General features: G+C 42.3%; 1 protein-coding gene across 1 annotated transcript; it reads left to right on the top strand.

The window, feature by feature from the left end:
* The first annotated feature begins 6,243 nt into the window (after positions 1 to 6,243).
* Positions 6,244 to 18,088, top strand: tkv (serine/threonine receptor kinase thickveins). The gene is made up of 4 exons (XM_011645309.3): positions 6,244 to 6,521; positions 14,217 to 15,228; positions 15,323 to 15,638; positions 15,732 to 18,088. The coding sequence occupies exons 1-4, from the start codon at positions 6,431 to 6,433 to the stop codon at positions 15,861 to 15,863; spliced, it is 1,551 nt and encodes a 516-aa protein (XP_011643611.1). The 5' UTR covers positions 6,244 to 6,430; the 3' UTR covers positions 15,864 to 18,088.
* Positions 18,089 to 18,593: the final 505 nt, after the last annotated feature.

Here is an 18,593-nt window from a genome sequence, read left to right as displayed (position 1 = left end):
AAATTTCTTTCTACAGTAAAATTTGAGCTCCAAAATCTTTACATATGTGTATATTTAACGAAATAAATAAATGAAACTTTTGCAAAAAGTTACAGATGCATTTATATAGCGAATATAAATTTATTTCTAGTTCCTCGTAGGTTCAGGATTGTGTTACGAGATTCGTGTTACGGGACTGAGTTTACATCGTGCATAGAAAGGAAGAAAGAGAGAGAGAGAGAGAGAGAGAGAGAGAGAGAGAGAGAGAGAGAGAGAGACGCAGAAAGAAGAAAGAAGAAGAAGAGAGAAGGGCCTGCGGCCGCTACGGCGCGTTAGTTGCCAGACGAAGGTCTCGCTCTTTTGTGGCTCTAACCGTCGAGCCGTCCGGGCCCCTTCGTCTTTCTCGACGAATGAAATATACTTCCACGGAGAATGGCCCTCGTAGCTGGCGCCGAAGATCGAGATTTTCGGGCCCCAACCTTCTTGCCTGCTCTCACTCTGTTCGATCATTGTCGTACGATGCGCCGAAGCGTAAGCGTATTCGAGTTCTTTCGGGGAAGAATCCTATTTATCATCGTGGTTGTTGCGAGCTTCTTTTATATTTCCACCCATTGTCCGCGAAAGGTCAATCAAGAATAACCCACGGAAAGCAATAAATACGAATACAACGAATAAAATTTTATATCTCTTTGTACAAGATCCAATAAACATTTTTTTATCCATAAATCTCATGCATCTAACGAGTGCATGCTTTCTCAATATTACGAAAATCTTTCAGCTTTCGAGATTTATCTTCTTTCCTATTTTCTAGTAAATTAGATTCGATTGAAACCAGTGAAGTCCATTTAAAATTAAAAAAAAATTAGAACATACATCTCGACCGCACATATATATCTTCGTCTACATCTCGAAAAACGGGATTATTAAAAATTCGTTATCTTTATTTATCTTTACATTCCTCAAAAAACCTGTTTCTCGACTCGGTTTGCGTTAGAGCTGAGATGACTCGCAATTTATTAACAATAATTTTCGTAGACGTCGTTGTTATGTGCTGAGGTCGAAGAGGATTGACAAAAATAACACCACGGAGAATCTCGGTCTCCGTCTCGGAGAGGTGTCGTAAAATAACACAAGCTGACGGGGGCCGATCATGGTAATTGTGTTCCGCCGCGTCACGTCCGTGCACAACAAGCCGAGTGGTTCTTCCTTTTGGCAGCTCGCGTCCATCGCCTGCCAGCGTAATATATTTCCAAGCGAGACGAATGGATCGTGATTTCGTGCGGCCGCAGGACGGTCTTCTCGCTTTCCTTTGTTGTCCATTGTCGCTCTTCTCCGAACAGCCGGCCGGATGGTTACGGCGATGGTGCGCGCGAAGGCGCGAGAGCTCGCCGTCGCCTTCGCCCGTAGAAAACGAACGCGCGGCTTCGTAGAAGGGGTATCTGATTCTAATCCCGAAATCCGGTTCGAAGCTCCGGATTGTCGGGCGCGATACTCGTTCTTTTTCGTTAACACGGCGCTTAAAAAGGTCTCGTGGGGCCGACATGACCGTCCCGAGGCGTTCATGAATAAGAGATGGGCACGAGAGACGCGGCATAAAATCCTCTTACGGTTGTTTATAAAATCGCAAAAGAAACACGACGGATCTTATTTATCTCTCGATCTGGCTTTACGCCGGAGTTTTTCGACGTCTCCTCTCTGGAAATAGCGCGCGAAACGACACGCACACGTACACGCGCGTCCCCGCGCGATTCCTTTTAGATCCGTTTACGGTCGTGAAATCTCCGCGATGATGCCGCATCACGCACTATCATTTACCCGCCGCGAATTTGCGCACGAGCTTATCCTCCCGAGCTCGTCGGAATTGCCCGCGCGCGGGCAGTTAACAACGAGACGGGCCGCGCAGTAATTATCCTCCGCAATTAGCGATCGTTCGTTAGTCAACTCTAGCCGTTATATTCCATTCCGCCTCGCGGAATGGACCGATGCATATTCATCGGCCACCTCTCGGGCCCGCCGAGCCTGCCGCGCGGCCGCATCCCGTCCCGTCCCGGCGATCTATAATAATTCATAATTAAGCGTTAATGAAAGCCACAGTCATCGATTGTCCGGCGGGCAGCGAGTCGTTTTTTCGCGGACGTTGCGATTTTTTCCGCGAAACCGACGATAGATCACGGCCACGCGAGTTATCAATTTTTCTCTCCTCCCCCCCCCTCCCCCTTCCCGCCCCTTCCCGCTCGACGACTCGCTTCCGATTATCTCATACGCAGTCACTCTCGATGCGGTCACCGGATCGAATCGATTTCCGGCCGATCGCCGATGGAACGATAGGCGAGGCTCTCATTTCTAGGCTAATTGCAAGAAATTGCGCGATAAGATGCTGCCATTGAAGGCAACATCGTCTTTACGGGCGCTTTCACGCTTCCAGCGTGCGCGCGTGCATAAGCGACTTTTATTGCGTCTCTTGCCCAGCATCTGCAAATCGTTATAAGTACACGCTAGACTAGAATAATTTCTGCGTCATACCGACGATCAACGACGAAGCCCGTGTACCGATGTTAAGGAGCCGTCGTTTACTTTAGAGAAAATAGCCGGGCGGCGTATTAACAGTTTTCACAGTGCGTACTCCGCACGCTTAATAGCGATGTTAAGTGATTTACTGTCAATCGCCGAGGCTGTTTATTATCCTGTACACGCGTTCTCACGCGACAACGCTAACCGCAAGCGATATTAGCGTTTCATGCCGAGGAGGCAAGAACGCGGGAACTGTGGGCGACTGTGGAATTTCAACTGGATCGCAACGCGTTTAATGCGTAATATGAACCAATTCCGAGACGGAAAATTCCGCGACGGAAATTGGTCTTTTCCGTACGTTCGATCTATCGATCTTGCTCGATAATCGCTCGAGAGATCAGGGACGACTTTGAGGAAGAGTTCCGGAGCTTGTTGCGGCGCGCGCTGTTTCGCCGCGCCTCGGAACGGGATCGGCGCGTATGGACGTCCTTCCATAAAAGTGCCGAAGATCATCTCTAAAAATATAATGACTGACGCCTTTAAGCGCGAGAAGAGGGACGCGCTTCGGTCGCGCTTCAATCTGGATCGCGCGATTCCGCGCGCGGGCGATACACGCAACAGGTTACGCGCGCGGGCAGCGGCTTGTAACCGGATAACACCGTCGTCATCGTCGTCGCCGTCGCCCGACGACGATCTGATCCCGATGCGTTTCGCGCCTCTTTGGCCGCAATAACCCGGCAGCTGTCGCAGCTCCGAAAGAATTACCACGGGCTTTGTTCTCCCGCGAACAGTGCGCCTTTTGTTGGACCTTATTCACCGTCCGAGCGCGGCGTTACAAATTCTTTTTTTCTTTTTTTGCTTCCATTCGAGTTACGTATAACAGGAGAGGAAAACGTGGAGCGTCGGATATTTCAAAGGCTGCTCGCGCACCTCTTTCTAGTGCAACGGGAATAATTTTATTACGTAGGATGTATACGAACATCGAAATTATGCGATGTAAAATTACACGCTTCGATTCGATATATGATTGCGACATGTGTCGAGGCGAATTTTATTAACAGACGTAAAATTCCCGCTGCTCTCGCCGGGCCCTGTTGAAGTCACGCCGCGTAATTAGGCGTCAGGTCGTTCCGAAGGCGGTAGCGAGTCGCCCTCCTGAAGCGTGAAATATTACTGTTCGAGCGCAACAATCCTCGGGGCCGAGCGCGCCGCGCCGCCGGCAATTAACCGGTAATCTGATATCGATAGCGGTATAACTCGCACGTCGAGCCGAGCCGGGTCGAGCCGGGCGAGGCCGCGAAGATGCAAGTGGATGCAATCGTGTACCCAATCGCTACTTGAAAGCGCAGCGTGGTGCGCACCCCCGTAGCGCTCGATCGCAAACCGTCTCGCTCTTCTTCCGATCTCTGTCGAAATACAAGTCCGTTCCCTTTGATTGCGCCTCCTCGCACTTTCTCCGTCTCGAATATCGTCGGGCCCGCATCGGACCGCGCGGATCGAAGCTCCAGAATTTCAAATTGGAGAGACTCGCATTCGAGGTCCCGATCCATTTTGTTCCGAGTGGTTGAATTCTGAATCTCCGACTCGGCCCGCCGCCAACCCTCGATCTTCGAAGTGTAGTCTGACACTAGGCTTAAGCTGCACGGTTTAAAAAGAGGGAGAAGGACCGGGATATAAGTGTAAGGGATATAACCGAACGAAGGGACTCGGTCTCTCTTCGAAGTGAGAAGCGCATCGGGTTACGCGTGTTACGCTTCGCAGAACATAATTTTTCATCGAGGCCATTTCTCTCTCTCTCTCTCTCTCTCTCTCTCTCTCTCTCTCTCTCTCTCTTCATTTCTCATCTCGCATCCTTCTCTCGTCCCTTTCGCGAGAAACTCGCTTTATCGATGAACATTAAATGAGATCGATAGTTTACTCGCACTGCGTTTCTTAGCGTTACACTTTTGTATCGCATAGTTCCTCTAAATTTGAGATTTTTTTTTTAATTAAAAAAAATATCTCAAAAAAATATCTTGAATTTAGAGGTACCACAGGATGCAAGAGTAAGATTGTAGCAATGCGTACGTCAAGAGTAACGCAACGAAAACATTCGCTCGGCGATTCATACTTTTTTCGCAGCAATTTCGGCCCGCGTCCAATTCGCAGTCAAGGAGCATGCAAATACGGCTGAAAGCGGGAAAAGGGTGGAAGAGGAAAAAGTATGTGGTCAAAGCGCTTATCCCGCTATCCCGGATAGGAGAAAAAGATTCCAGATTCTAGCCGGGTTCTAGATTCCGCGGTAACGCGCCGCGCATAGACATTCGCGCCTTTCCGCGCCGGGGAGGAGGCGAGTATCGCGATCTGTCCGAAAGATAGAGAGAGAGAGAAAGAGAGGGAAGGAGAGAAAAGGAGAGGGAGAGAGAGAGAGAGAGATGGGAAAAGATCTCCACACCGCCGTTCGCGGCATGATGGCGCCCGCAGGGCGCCGTCGTCCACTTCCCCGCTGACAACACAACGACGACGACGCCAGGCCCGTACTCGTCACGCGCAAACTCTCGAAACGTCTCACCCGAGAGATGTCTGAGAGATGTCTGAGAGTGATTCTTAGAAAGGTAATCGGCTTTAGAAAAATAAACTTCGGGTACACGAAGAAATATGCAAAGTCAGTTTGATGCGGTAACAAATTTTTTTTTCTTGCACAAACTAACACTTTCGAGGATTAAGGAAGAAGCCACCTGAAGGTCGATACTCGTCCCTTCTCTTCCTTTCCGCTTGATTTTATTTATATAGCGAGCAATCAAGAGCGACATTGCTGCTTAATTTTTACGGTAACGTCAGTTCGACATGCGCGTTCGAGGTAATATAACAAAGTGAATAATGACTGTCAAGGTTGTGTATAATTTAAGATCTGTTCTTTATTATATTACACTAGAATTTTCTTGCTTTCACCAAACTTCAGAGATGTGTTTATTTTCATTTTAAGTATGATAATTTAACTATGAACATTAGATTTATAAAACTCAATTTCTTCCATTCAAAACCAGAAACGAAAAGAATATTTTAAGCTTCAAATATTCAAAAGAGCAATACATTAAAGTAAAAAATTGTTTATATGCTAACAAAAATGATAACATTTTCCCCGAAAAAAAACTCCTGGGATACGCCCATGCTATTGCTATTGAAGATATATCTAGATAGAAAAGATTTTATCGGTCATTTAGCGAGGTCTTGTGTCTGATTATGTTTTTGTAAATTTTATTATAATTCTTTCACAATTGCTTTCAATTATTGTTCGATCTTGAACGCAACAAAGTTGGAATTAAAGAGACATTTATGTTATTAAATCGATAATTAATTTAATTATATTACTAATGACTGTGATAAGTATCTTACAAATCTATAAAGCTATTGCAAAAAGTCAGAAAAAATATATACGTCAGAAACTTATTCATAAAAAAATGCTCGCAGAAAGACTTTGTATACAGAGAACTATTCTGTTTTAACATCAAAGTCATATTTCTTATGATAAAATCAAGATGTCGACGTTTGACTTTACTGTGGAAAAGCATTTTACGTCGCTCAGAACGCGAGAAGAATCATGTATATAATCCGTCTTAATACCGAAAACTCTCGTCATTGCGTCTCTCTCGGTTCTCTATCGCGCCGCAAAATCTGATACTCTTGATAGCGAGGCGAAGGGGTTTCTTAGTACAGGCCTGAGTTCCCCCCCCTCCCTCCAGTTTCCCACCCTAGAGCATCGTCATCTCGCTTGTTCTCACGTCGCTCGATCGTCGCTCTCCATTGGCGGTGTCGAAGATGCATAGCCGACGCCCCACCATCGGCGAGGCGTCCCCACCACCTCGCGGCGAAGATAGCCGAGGCGAGTGCGGCCTGCGCCTTGAGGTCCGATACACTGTGCTCTACGTCACAGTGAAGTATGTGCTCCCGAGTGTAGAAAATGGCTGCGTTATCCGCCTGCACGGGTCAGCGCGGATGTAAATATGGTCTCTGGCTCGGTCTGGTGGTGTTCGTCGCGAGATTCTTCGGCGGTGAGTAGAGCGTGTGTGATACGCTATCGGCGAACCGCATCCGCATCCGCATCCGCGATCCGTATCGTGCGCGTGTTTCCATCACGTACGTGTCCTCTCGTGCGTACGCGTGTCAGTGTGTATATACGCGAGATGCTGCCGCCGATGGCAGCGAGGAAGATGAGACGCGCGAGAAAGCGCGGTGCGCCGCGTTCCGTCGCTGCCGACGAGCCGCGCGCGGAGAGAGAATCGATCGGATGCGGATCGCGTCCGTGCGACGCGCAAGAAACGTTCGCGCGACGGTCCCCGCCGTCCGTCCGCCTTCTGCCGCACAGATGTTCAGCCCGACAACGAGAGTCTTCTCCTCTTCGCTCCGTTTCTCCGCATCTTTCTCGCGGTGCGTCCGTGTGCCTCCGTCTCTTTTCCCGGATCGGGCCGCGCGACGAGATCGACCGACGGCGATTCGCCGCCTCGCGTTAACGTCGAGGATCGTTGCCCGGCGCCGCGCCCTCGATCGTATCGCACGCTTTTTGCCACGATTTCGAGGAAGCACCCCTAGATACGTGGAAACGAAGCCATCGGCTCGCGATATACCCACCTCCGTGTCACTCCGCTACGATTGGTTCCGGTAACCCTCATACGCCTTTTTTCCCTCTCGATTCCGCTCGATAGCGCTATACAACATTTCCATTCACGTCTCTCCTCGCAACAAAACCGCCACCGTTCTCTCGACCCGATGCGTTTTCTCTGATGGAATTCCTGCGCCGTTCGAGATGGCACGCGGCCGTACTTTTTTACGTCCGGGTGAGACGAGGAGAGAAAAGGAGGGAAAGACGAAGATGAGAGAGGTTAGCCGTCCGAGGTTAGAGATTGAAATACCAGCAGTGCCGAGAATTCGTGCCGCTTCTCGTCGGCTCGACGAGAGTGCCGTTCTCGCGTCGTCACCGATCCTTTTCCACTTTTCCTTCCTCTCTCTCTCTCTCTCTCTCTCTCTCTCTCTCTCTCTCTCTCTCTCTCTCTCTCTCTCTCTCTCTCTCTTTCTCTTTCCCACGAGCTCTCAGTCTCGAGAGTTGGTGCTGGACCAACCGATCGCCGCGCGCGATTCTGTATCGGCGGGGGATGACGCCGTCGCGGCGACGACACCAGACTTTAACCCTTTGAAACGACGTATGACCGTCGTCTTTTTAATACCTTCTTTTCTTAATCTGCGCAGCGACCGCGCTTGACCGACGTTTCCTCAGACGTTGGATGATGATCGCGAATAAGAAAAAAGTTGAAACGCTTGCTTCAGATAGGGTCTCATTACAAAAATATCGTTGAGCATCGTTCTCCTTTGCACATTTGCGATACTTGTATAGTATGCGAGTTATAAATATACTCCAAAACATGAATTCGTATTTGAATGATTCGTAGCGCGTGCTTTTTATCTACTAACGAATTTCATCATCGGCACATCGGATTGGTACACATTTTAAAAGCTGTTTTATATATATGAATTATTGACATATAAAAGTACATAACATTTTAACCGATTTTTACCGATTATGTAAACACTCGATAATGATTTTGTCATGTTATTTAGTAATGACATGCATTAATGATTTCATCATTTAAGAGGCTACATTATATCATATTATATTCGAATATTTTGTACGTAGCAGATCTTACTACTCTTCATTCACTACTATTTCAGATCATGACGTCAGAAACGGGAAAATACACAAAATTCTTGCAAGATATATTAAAATAAAAGTACATTTCAATAAAGCAATACTTACAATTGATAAATATTCGTCTATAACTTAATTATTTGTGAAATATTTGTATTATTAATTATTATTATATTATTACTATTTGTCAAACATTGATATGTTTCAAATTTCTGAATATTCGATTGTTTTGAGATCATGTTGCTATTTCGCGAATAAACAACATCACAGCACGCGAATATTGCAGAAAAGCACATATCTCTTCTGTACTATCGAATATGTTTTGATAAAAATATATGTTATCAGGGGAAATTTTGATCAAACTCTGATTAACTTAATTGACTTACTTGCAAAAAATTGCTTATTGCAAAATTTTTGAATGTGCAATTTATTTTTTTTTAATCGAATTTTTTTTATGTATTAAATGATGAAAGATTGCTTATTTTATTCATGTTAACAGATGTAACAGTATATTACATCACCAATTAAATTAATGATCAAAGTTTGATCGTAATGTCCATTTTTTTTTTATCAATGTAGATTAATTTTAATCTGAATTTAATTTATTCTTTATTTTTTCTTCTTAAAGCTAAAAAAGCTTAAATTTATATGTTAAAAAAATTTTTATATGGATAATAATGGAATAATATAGCGATTGATCTTTGCAATATTATCGAATTCTTAGAGTTTATAACATTTAAAAAGAATCAATTCACTTATCATTAGATCCATCCGCACGAGATTTCACGGTCATTGACGTCAAAAACCATGATCTGCATTTGGTATTTGATAAACGAAATAACGACGCAATCGTACGGTCACTTTTAACTAGCTAAATAATGCTGCGTGAAGATACCGGGATTCCGTCTGTCCGTATCGCGGGAAATAGAGAGATTGTTTACGTTGCCCAGACGAACGCATGTAGGGCTCGAAATACATCAAAGGGCTATAAACGTCCCCGTCGTTTCAGCGGGGCATGACACTCGTCCTCTCCTCCCCCCGATGCCTGGGGGTACACGCTAAATGTAATTTCGCGCTGAAAATGCGGCCGGCTCCATCCGTTCTCCCTTTCTCCTTTCGCCGCACTCTCTCTCTCTCTCTCTCTCTCTCTCTCTCCACATTAGCGCGCGCGCGCGCACATACACACAGTTAGACACACATATACATATATATACACGCGCAAGATCAGACACACGCGTGCGACGTAAGTGACGTATGACTTGCGATTTTTTTCCGCGAGTCTCGCAAGGACATCGCGCGTGCACATCGTGCGTACGATGAATAAGGCGAATAAAAGACGGTTTTTCTCGATGCAAGCGCGCGAGAGTCCGTATCCGGGATATAAAAATATGCTGTTTCGTAACGTGACTTTACTCGCAATGCAACGAACTCTTTCCCTCAGTATAGTGATTCCGGAAACGACCGCCGTCAGATCGAGATTCGTAGCCCCGTGATTTGAGAGGATATCTGTCGAAATGCGAGGGAAAAAAAACGCCATGCACGCCTAGGTGATCTGAATAACAAAGTAGTTCTCGGTGAAAAGAATGATTAATGAGATTCCCGATAGTTTAAATCCGGAATAAGAAGCGTCACGGGATGGGGAGTTTGGTGAGTCCAGAGTTCGAGGCTGTGGACATGCGAAAACGATCGTCGTTCATTTTTATGCGCGACACCGAAATTCGGACTCGAGTTTGACATAAAAATCCGTTTATGGCCCGCTCCGACAACCGCATTACTCAGAACTAATCGACATTTAATGAACTCCTATTCCTCCAATTATCTTTTTCACCTTTCGAAAGAAGCAAATAGCTAGCTGTCCGAATCTGACAATGAGTCCGACATTGCTCAATAATCCATGGAAGACCCATATTTCAAATCCCTTTTTATCTTTAGATAAAAGTATCTAGAAGAGTAACTTATAATCAGCTAGACAGCTTATATTAAGCCACTTTTAGGAGCACTTTTATCGGTGAAAGAGGATTCAGAATCTGGATGCCTAGTAGCATCGAGAGATTCGATGATTATTCACCTCGAGTTTTCGTTTTCGAAAATTGCGTTTTCGGATGCTGCGAGTCGGCGACGGGTCGCGTCTCTTTTTTTTTTTTTTTTTTTTTTTTTTCTTTCTTTTCCGTCCGCTGGGGATTTCCTACTCGGAAGTCACGTCGCGCACGTTTGTCGAGTCGGATTACGCACACGGCTGATTGTCCTTCCGCGAAAATCACGGATCGCGATCATGTGTCACGGTGCACGCGCGCGAATCTACGCGCGTGAGTTCGCGCCGCGCTTTCCTCGACGGATATTATTTACAGCGCGACGCCGGGTATTATGTTTCCTACGCGCGCGCATCGGAGGCGAATGCCGCCTCCGAAACCGTCGCCGTTTGCTGCAGCATCAATTGTCCTCGAATGCGAGGACATACGACTTCGATTCAAGCCGGCAGTAAATTAAAACCCCCTCCCCTCATCGCGCTCCCCGATAATGGGAGATACGAGATAAATATTACGGAATTATATGGAGAGACGATAAGATCAAAGATCAAAGAGCTTTCTTTTTATTAACTCGCATAACTGTTTTATCGGTGATATTTTAACTCTTATCAAGCGGAAATACACAATCCCCATCACAATCGTACCTTCTATTGACTGGTAAATATTGGCAGTGCGATAAGGGAGAGAGATAACGTTAGATTTCACACCCGAGGTGGGCACAAATCAATGTCCTCTTATACAAATGATAAATCGGCTCTCCCTCCCTCTCTCTCTCTCTCACTCACTCAAGTTAGCCCACGTCCAATATTTGCGCAATCTGTTTTTCCACACGTTTATATTGGTAAAAACTAATTTCGCGTGGAACATTCGTATCAGACGATGACTTAACAAGGCGCTCGTCCTTAGCGGATGCGGATTATTAACTTGTTTTTCTTCAAGAATAGCATACCGACGGTCGTTTTCCCGCCCGATTACTCTCGATATTTCCGTCATAACTTCGCGTCGATGTGCGTTAACTATCGAAAGAAAAGAAAAAAAAGGATTAGGGGGGGGGGGGGAGAGGAGGAGGGGGAGAGAAATACATGTCCGAGTTTCGAAATGCCGGCCGCGCCGGCGTCATTTCTAGCGTCGCCGGCGAAGTTCTTCGCAATTCGGCGCGACTCTCATAGACGCGCGGGGCTATCGCTGATACTGCTCTTTGCCACGCTGATAAAGTCCGCGGCTAGAGCTGGTGGCTACGGTCGCCTCGCGCGTTTCATTGAAACCTTCGCGCGATTACGGGCGCCGATTGCGTCGCGAAAGCCGCACGAAAGCCGATATGCGCGTTACCGCCTCTCCGTCGCGTTCGTACACGCGAACCCGCGTGTGTACGACACTTTTCTAAACGGGTTCATCGCGCGGCTTTCCTCGCCTGTGGCGGGGATCGAGCAGATAAGCGCTTAATGAGCGGAGATCCGATTATTAAGCGCACACTCGAGGTACAGGTCTCTCCGCTTTTGAGAAAAAATCCCGGGACTGGCCGCTCTGAATTTTCGTGATTTTTTTTTTTTTTTTTTTTTTAAGAGCGCTCGCAAGGGTGACGATAAGACTCGAAATATTGTGACAGACGGTTTTTTCCAAAGATATCTGGATACAAATGTGCAAGTCAGAAGTGTTTCTTTTCTTTTTTTTTCTTTTTCTTTTTTTTTTCTTTCTTAATGGAAGGAGAGGGGAAGATCATCTTCGGCGGGATACAAATGTAAAAGTTACGATTGTGATATAAACCTCTATCTACGCTCTGGGGATTAAGAATAACGAAATAAAAATTAAGAATTGATCTTGATCTTTTTCTTCTGTTCCGATTAAAATTCGAATCTTCGGTCTGATAAGAACTTTTAAAGAGTCTCAGTCTTATTTCGTCAGGCTTATTTTCAAAAAGTACAAGAGTTAGGAAACGACATAGATCTCTTTTGATTTGTATGAATATGACGTGGATTGTTTGAAAAGATTATCACAGATAATACAGATAGGGCACTTAGGATTCTGAATCCGTCACTATCTTTATCCGGATAAGACCGAGATCGCGATGTAAGTGTCGCTTAGATTTAGATTCTTTTTCCAGATCTATGCGTTCCCATACATCGCGGTCATTAATCGCTAGTGACGACAACGATAATATCCACTCGACGATCTTACGCGTGACAGAATACTGTTGACGTAGAAACATATTTTCCGTAAAGCTATTTGTATTTCGTTTCCAGATACGCAAGGATAAGTAAGGTGTCGTCGAGGCGCTCGATAATTCGTTGCTTTTACGTTTTGTTTACATTTACTTTTATTGCAAAGCATGCTCGTGATACCTTTCTGTAACCTTGCAGGTTAAATTCCATAAAATCGAACGATAAAATTATCATGAAATTGAACCCAGTTATGTCATTTTCTTAGAAGGATTCGGACAAGGATTTAAGCAAGGACTCAGACAGGGACTCAGACTAGAAGATAAAAGCGCAGGACAGAAAAGCGCATATCGTTATCGCTTTCGTGTTTTGTTTTGTCTCCCCTTCTATATTTCATGCTAGAGTCTTTTGGAATCCGATCATTTACGATTAATGTGAAAATTGAAAACAGCGTTACTTTTTACCGAGGAAGAAAAAGAAACGCGCGGACGTAGAGCGCGCGAAGAATCGAATCTGTCATCCAGATATTCGTCGACTTATAAATAGAACGGTCACCGTAATAAAATAAACGCGCGCGAGTAATTCCGTAACGGAAGATAAGCGCAGCCTCCGCGCGGACCGCGCGCGTGTCTCCCGTTTCGAGTGCGTTTCGAGCTTTCTTCCTCTCTCTCTCTCTCTCTCTCTCTCTTTCTCTTTCCTTTTGCGTCGCGTCGCTTGCATACTCGTTAGAAACGTGACACCGTGTTTGCGTCGAATTCGCCGTTATCGGCCACCGTGACGGAGGCGGATGCTCTCGTTGCAATTCCTCTCTGGGCTCGCGGTCTGTCAGATTCAATTCGGAGTCACATCTAATTCTGGATGCTTTACGTCACCACGAATCATAATTGAGATTTGATAAATCGACTATTTTGAATTTTAAGCGCGATCAAGTATCGATCAATAAGAGAGAGAGAGAGAGAGAGAGAGAGAGAGAGAGAGAGAGATGCAATGATACTCTAAATAAAAAGTTACCAATTTTGATCTGAAAAATTATTTTTCTTTTTTTCACGATAGATAGAAAAAAAATCGTGCGAGTTTCGACACATTTTAATGAATTTTGGTACATTTTACAAATACACATGCTTTATCGCGACATCTCTTCAGTTTAGTGATCCTATAACTCATCGTTTCAAATTTTTACACGTGTTCTCTCTCATTATTTTCTCATTTTCTTTTATTGATACGATTCACGAATGACGAATAGTATTATTAACACGATAATATTTTTTCGAACGGATGATAATACGGAATATCCGCGTGATGCCGATCACATTTTTATGCGCGCGCGAAATTTATAAGCGGCGAAAATTATCGGTTGGTCGAAAATTATGCCCGATGGTTTATATTAACTCGCGAACACGCTTATGAAAGATATTCCCGATTCCGGAGTCGGGACGCACCTACCACTCCTTTCTCTTTGTCGTGATATACGCCTCTCCGTGGGACGCGACGACGGTCGTTCGCCTACACGACACATCTCACGACTTGTCAAACAACCTCTCGAATCCGCTCGACTCCTCGCCTAGCCTCGCCTCGTGGCCTCTTCGTATCAATTATCATTGAGTTATTTACCTACGCATCTCGCCATCGTTTACCTAATTTCATAGCGGCGTGTCCTCCCACTTTGCCGCTCTTGGCTCGCTTATAAAACAAGTATTAAATCTCGGAGGAATCACATGCGTGTTCTAAAAATAAAATATATTTGAATGACTAGACGCGATTAATATTAGAGTCTTGCGTCCTTCTCCCGCGTATATGCTATATTGATTCATTCAGAATTGACACCGTCTAATAATATCACGTATCGATAATTTCTTCTTGCAGTATTGGGCATCATCTGCTATTGTGACGGACATTGCCCGGACGGCAAGCAAAATGGGACCTGCGAATTACGACCCGGAGGTTACTGTTTTAGCGCCGTGGAAGAGGTATGGGACTCCGAGCTGAGAGAATACGTTCCCGAATGGTCGTTCGGTTGCTTGCCGCCCGCCGAGAGTGGCTTCATGCAATGCAAGGGAAATCAAGTTCCTCATTATTTAGACAAGAGCATAATTTGCTGCAATCACACAGCTTTGTGCAATAAGGATCTGTTTCCCGAAATAACTTACAAGTCACGTCCTACTATGGAGACCGATACGCGAATGGTCATTGCATCGGGAGCACCATTAATCATCTTGGTAGTGGCACTATCAGCGGCTTTGGTGATCGTTGTGATAGCGGTAGGAATCATGTATCATAAATGCCGGAAGAAAGAACGAGATCCGTGTCTGGTGCAATCACAAGGAACTCTTAAAGACCTGATAGATCAGAGCAGCGGATCGGGCTCGGGATTGCCGCTCTTGGTACAACAGACGATCGCGAAACAATTAGCCATGTCACAATGTGTGGGAAAAGGACGTTACGGTGAGGTATGGCTTGCCAGATGGCGAGGTGGCGAAAAAGTGGCGGTGAAGGTTTTCTTCACGTTAGAGGAGGCCTCGTGGTTCAGAGAAACGGAGATCTATCAAACTGTCCTTATGAGACATGATAATATCCTGGGCTTTATCGCTGCTGACATCAAGGGAACTGGCTCTTGGACTCAAATGCTGTTAATTACGGATTATCATGATAGGGGTTCCTTGCACGATTACTTGCAGACAACTGTATTAGATCATCAGGCTCTACTGACGATCTGTTCGTCAATCGCATCTGGTATCGCGCACTTGCATACCGAGATATTCGGTACGCAAGGGAAACCCGCGATAGCTCACAGAGATATTAAAAGCAGAAATATTTTAGTTAAGAGAAACGGAGAATGTGCCATAGCTGACTTCGGGTTGGCCGTTCGTTATTTCAGGTACGCAAACAGTTGACACTTAAAGTTCAAAAATACAGCATTGGCATCCTTCTTTTAAATGCAAATTGACAATGAGATATTTATCTTTTTATAGCGAGAGCGGTGATATTGACATCGCGCCAAATACTCGAGTGGGCACGCGGCGCTACATGGCACCGGAAGTATTGGATGAAACCTTGAATACATCCTCTTTCGATGCATTCAAAATGGCAGATATGTATTCTGTCGGTCTCGTATTTTGGGAAGCATGCAGGAGATGTGTTACGGGTGGTAAGAATTCTATGGTGGAGCCTTACGCCTTGCCTTATCACGATGTCGTACCAAACGATCCGGACTTCGAGGATATGCGTTTGGTAGTCTGCGTGAAACGATTACGTCCAGTTATCCCAACGAGATGGGATAACGATGCGGTAAGAGAAACAACCTCCTTAAAAAAAAAACGAATTTCTGATTATAATTATCTTTTTTACGAATCAAATAATGGATCGTTTTCTCTCTCACAGGTTCTATATGCGTTAAGCAAAATGATGTCAGAATGTTGGCATCCAAATCCACCAGTTCGTTTAACTGCTCTTCGTGTTAAAAAGACATTGTCAAAACTACACATTGATAACATTAGCATCAAGATCGTGTAATGACGTGATTATGAGAAACGGACTCTTCTAGCTAAACTTCCTACTCTTGTAAATATTCCCTTAGTGTACATAGAATTGTTGACAGACTGCAACCTGAAGACTGATGACTAAAATTTATAAATATATAGGAAAGAAAGTATATGAATGAGTGTGTGCATAAAGTAATGAATGAATGATGTATATTATGTGTGTTGTGTGTGTGCGTGCGCGTCACATACGTATAAATATTCGTATAAAGTGTCTCTAATTCCGTGCGTTTTCACTGAAAGATTTTTTTCACACTGAAGATATCTTTAAAGGCAAAATAATCACGGAAAATTTGGAGCGTATTTTCTTTTTATATTTATATCAAAGCTGTACATACAATTTAGATATGCTTCATGTTAAAGTTTGTTGGATACGTTATCAACGAAGGCTTTCTATTTAGAAAATATCATGTTTACAGAAAAGCGAAATTGTTTTATTGTTTTTAACTTTATAAAATCATGTAAAATAGATTCAGCATGTGAAAGTATCGAATATGTAAAATACGTCTCGTGATAACATCGCCTTATTTTTGTTTGGATCTAGGAAATGTATAACGTGCCTAATGAGATCTTATAAACTAATAACGAAAAATCTCCAACTTGGAAATTTAAAAAATTAAACGTTAAATGCGCGCCTTATTTGTTTTCTGAATTATATATTTTTTAATAAGATAAAATTCAGATCAATTTTATGTTGCAACTATGTACAACGGCTATGTTTACATCATACTATGAGTTGACATAAAGAAAAATATATAATCATCTACATTTAGTTAATCAAAAAATATTCTGAAGAGAATACAAAGTAAAATATTTTGACACAACCTGTAATCTAATTTGTGATATTACATACATACATGAAAAATATTAGTTATTAAAATATATGATTTTATATGAAGTGAACAAAACAAATGAATACGGAAAAACAGCGACAAATTAAATCTCTTACATAGCCTTTTTAAAGCTGTTATGAAATTATAGCAATATAAAAAAGATATATTAATATGTAATACCTTTGTTATAATTCTTTAAAGAAGTAATTTATTATTTAATCGATAAATTTTATTAAAAGAAACGAATAATGAGTTTTTAAAGATTATTTTTTTCTTTTAAGGCGAATTCGGACAGCAAATAAGAATAACGTATAACGATACTATTTATGTTTTATCAAGTAACACAATTTTTTAAATTTCCCCAAGTTGGAAATCTTTCTTTGTAAATTAATACTATCTTGCGGCCTATGTCATATATTTAAGAAAGAGAGAGAGAGAGAGAGAGAGAGAGAGAGAGAGAGAGAGAGAAATGCTCTTTTAAGTACCTCAAAATATATTTATTATTGAAGATAACAGCTCATAATGTACGAATTGCGCATACGAAATTGCTTCTCATGATCTGTATAAATATATATATATATATATATATATATATATATATATATATTTATATAAATATTTATATATATATATATATATATAAATATATATTACACACACACATATATATATATATATATGTGTGTGTAATATAATTTATATGTATAATCATAGGTCATGATTATTACGCGCAATTTAATGAAATAACTAAGAAAATTGAAGATTGACAAAATTTATACGTTATATGAAATAGAATTTGCACATTAGCTGACGACTGTAAATTATCGTGCGCAAGCTTATATTATTTGTACAATTTTGTAATTTATATTTCTAACTTGTGCAAATGAAACACATATTAATCTATTTCATATATCTTGGGCCATATATGTAATTGAATATCGATCATCCCAAGATGTGTTTTCATTACGCTGCCGATGTACTCTCCGAATTTTTATGCTTTTGTACAGAACAAGTAATTAGAAGGAAATTATGGAAGAGATAACAATTACGTAGTGCAATAGTAATGTATAAAGATACAATGTGATTTTAGGAAGGCAATGTAATTTTGCATATCCCTTCAAACTTGTATAGCATTTATTGATCGAAATCGTAAATTAATCAAAAAATTGTTAATGTATTAAAAAATTATAAAACTGATTTCTCTTCCTTTTCCATAAGTCTTAGAGATTGCTTTCATCAAGTTGACAGTTAAGATCGTTGTATTATGTATGAAATTTCTGCATGTGATTAAACAAAACAAGAAAATAGAAATTGTAGGTAATTTTGATTGGAAACAATGAAATTTATATTTTTAAAAAATATTAAATATTCATCTTTTTCTTAACGTATCCTTTGTTGTTGAAAAGTATGTAGCATCTTTTTTTTTATAATTTATTTTTCACTTTGTTTCAATGTCTTGCGAACGAAATACAGCTATTTAATTGTATGTTAACATCAACTTGTTTAGTAAAAAAAGAAAAAATGCAACTGCACAGTTTATTAAATATTTTACAATAAAAAAATAATTCCTGAATAACTATAAAAATAAAAATAATTTTATTATAAATAGTTGTTTCAAAATATAGTTAGCAGAATTCAAAAATATATGATTGAATCGATAGATACCCAAGATAAACAGGAAGTTTCAGATTCAAATCCTGGCTGAAACAATATTTTTTGCAATAAGAATTTTATGTGAAAAAAAAGGAGATAATCGATATATATATTTCATCGATTTATTAAAGACGAAAATTTTGTCCTAGCTTTGAGTCGCTTACAAGTTTATTAAAAATAATTCCTATTAAGCATTTTTAAATGGTTAATAAAAATAT

Source organism: Pogonomyrmex barbatus, unplaced genomic scaffold (genome assembly GCF_055798465.1).
Source record: "Pogonomyrmex barbatus isolate J1 unplaced genomic scaffold, ASM5579846v1 scaffold12, whole genome shotgun sequence".
Taxonomy (NCBI): Eukaryota; Metazoa; Arthropoda; class Insecta; order Hymenoptera; family Formicidae; genus Pogonomyrmex; species Pogonomyrmex barbatus.
This window is presented reverse-complemented; position numbering and strand designations above follow the sequence as displayed.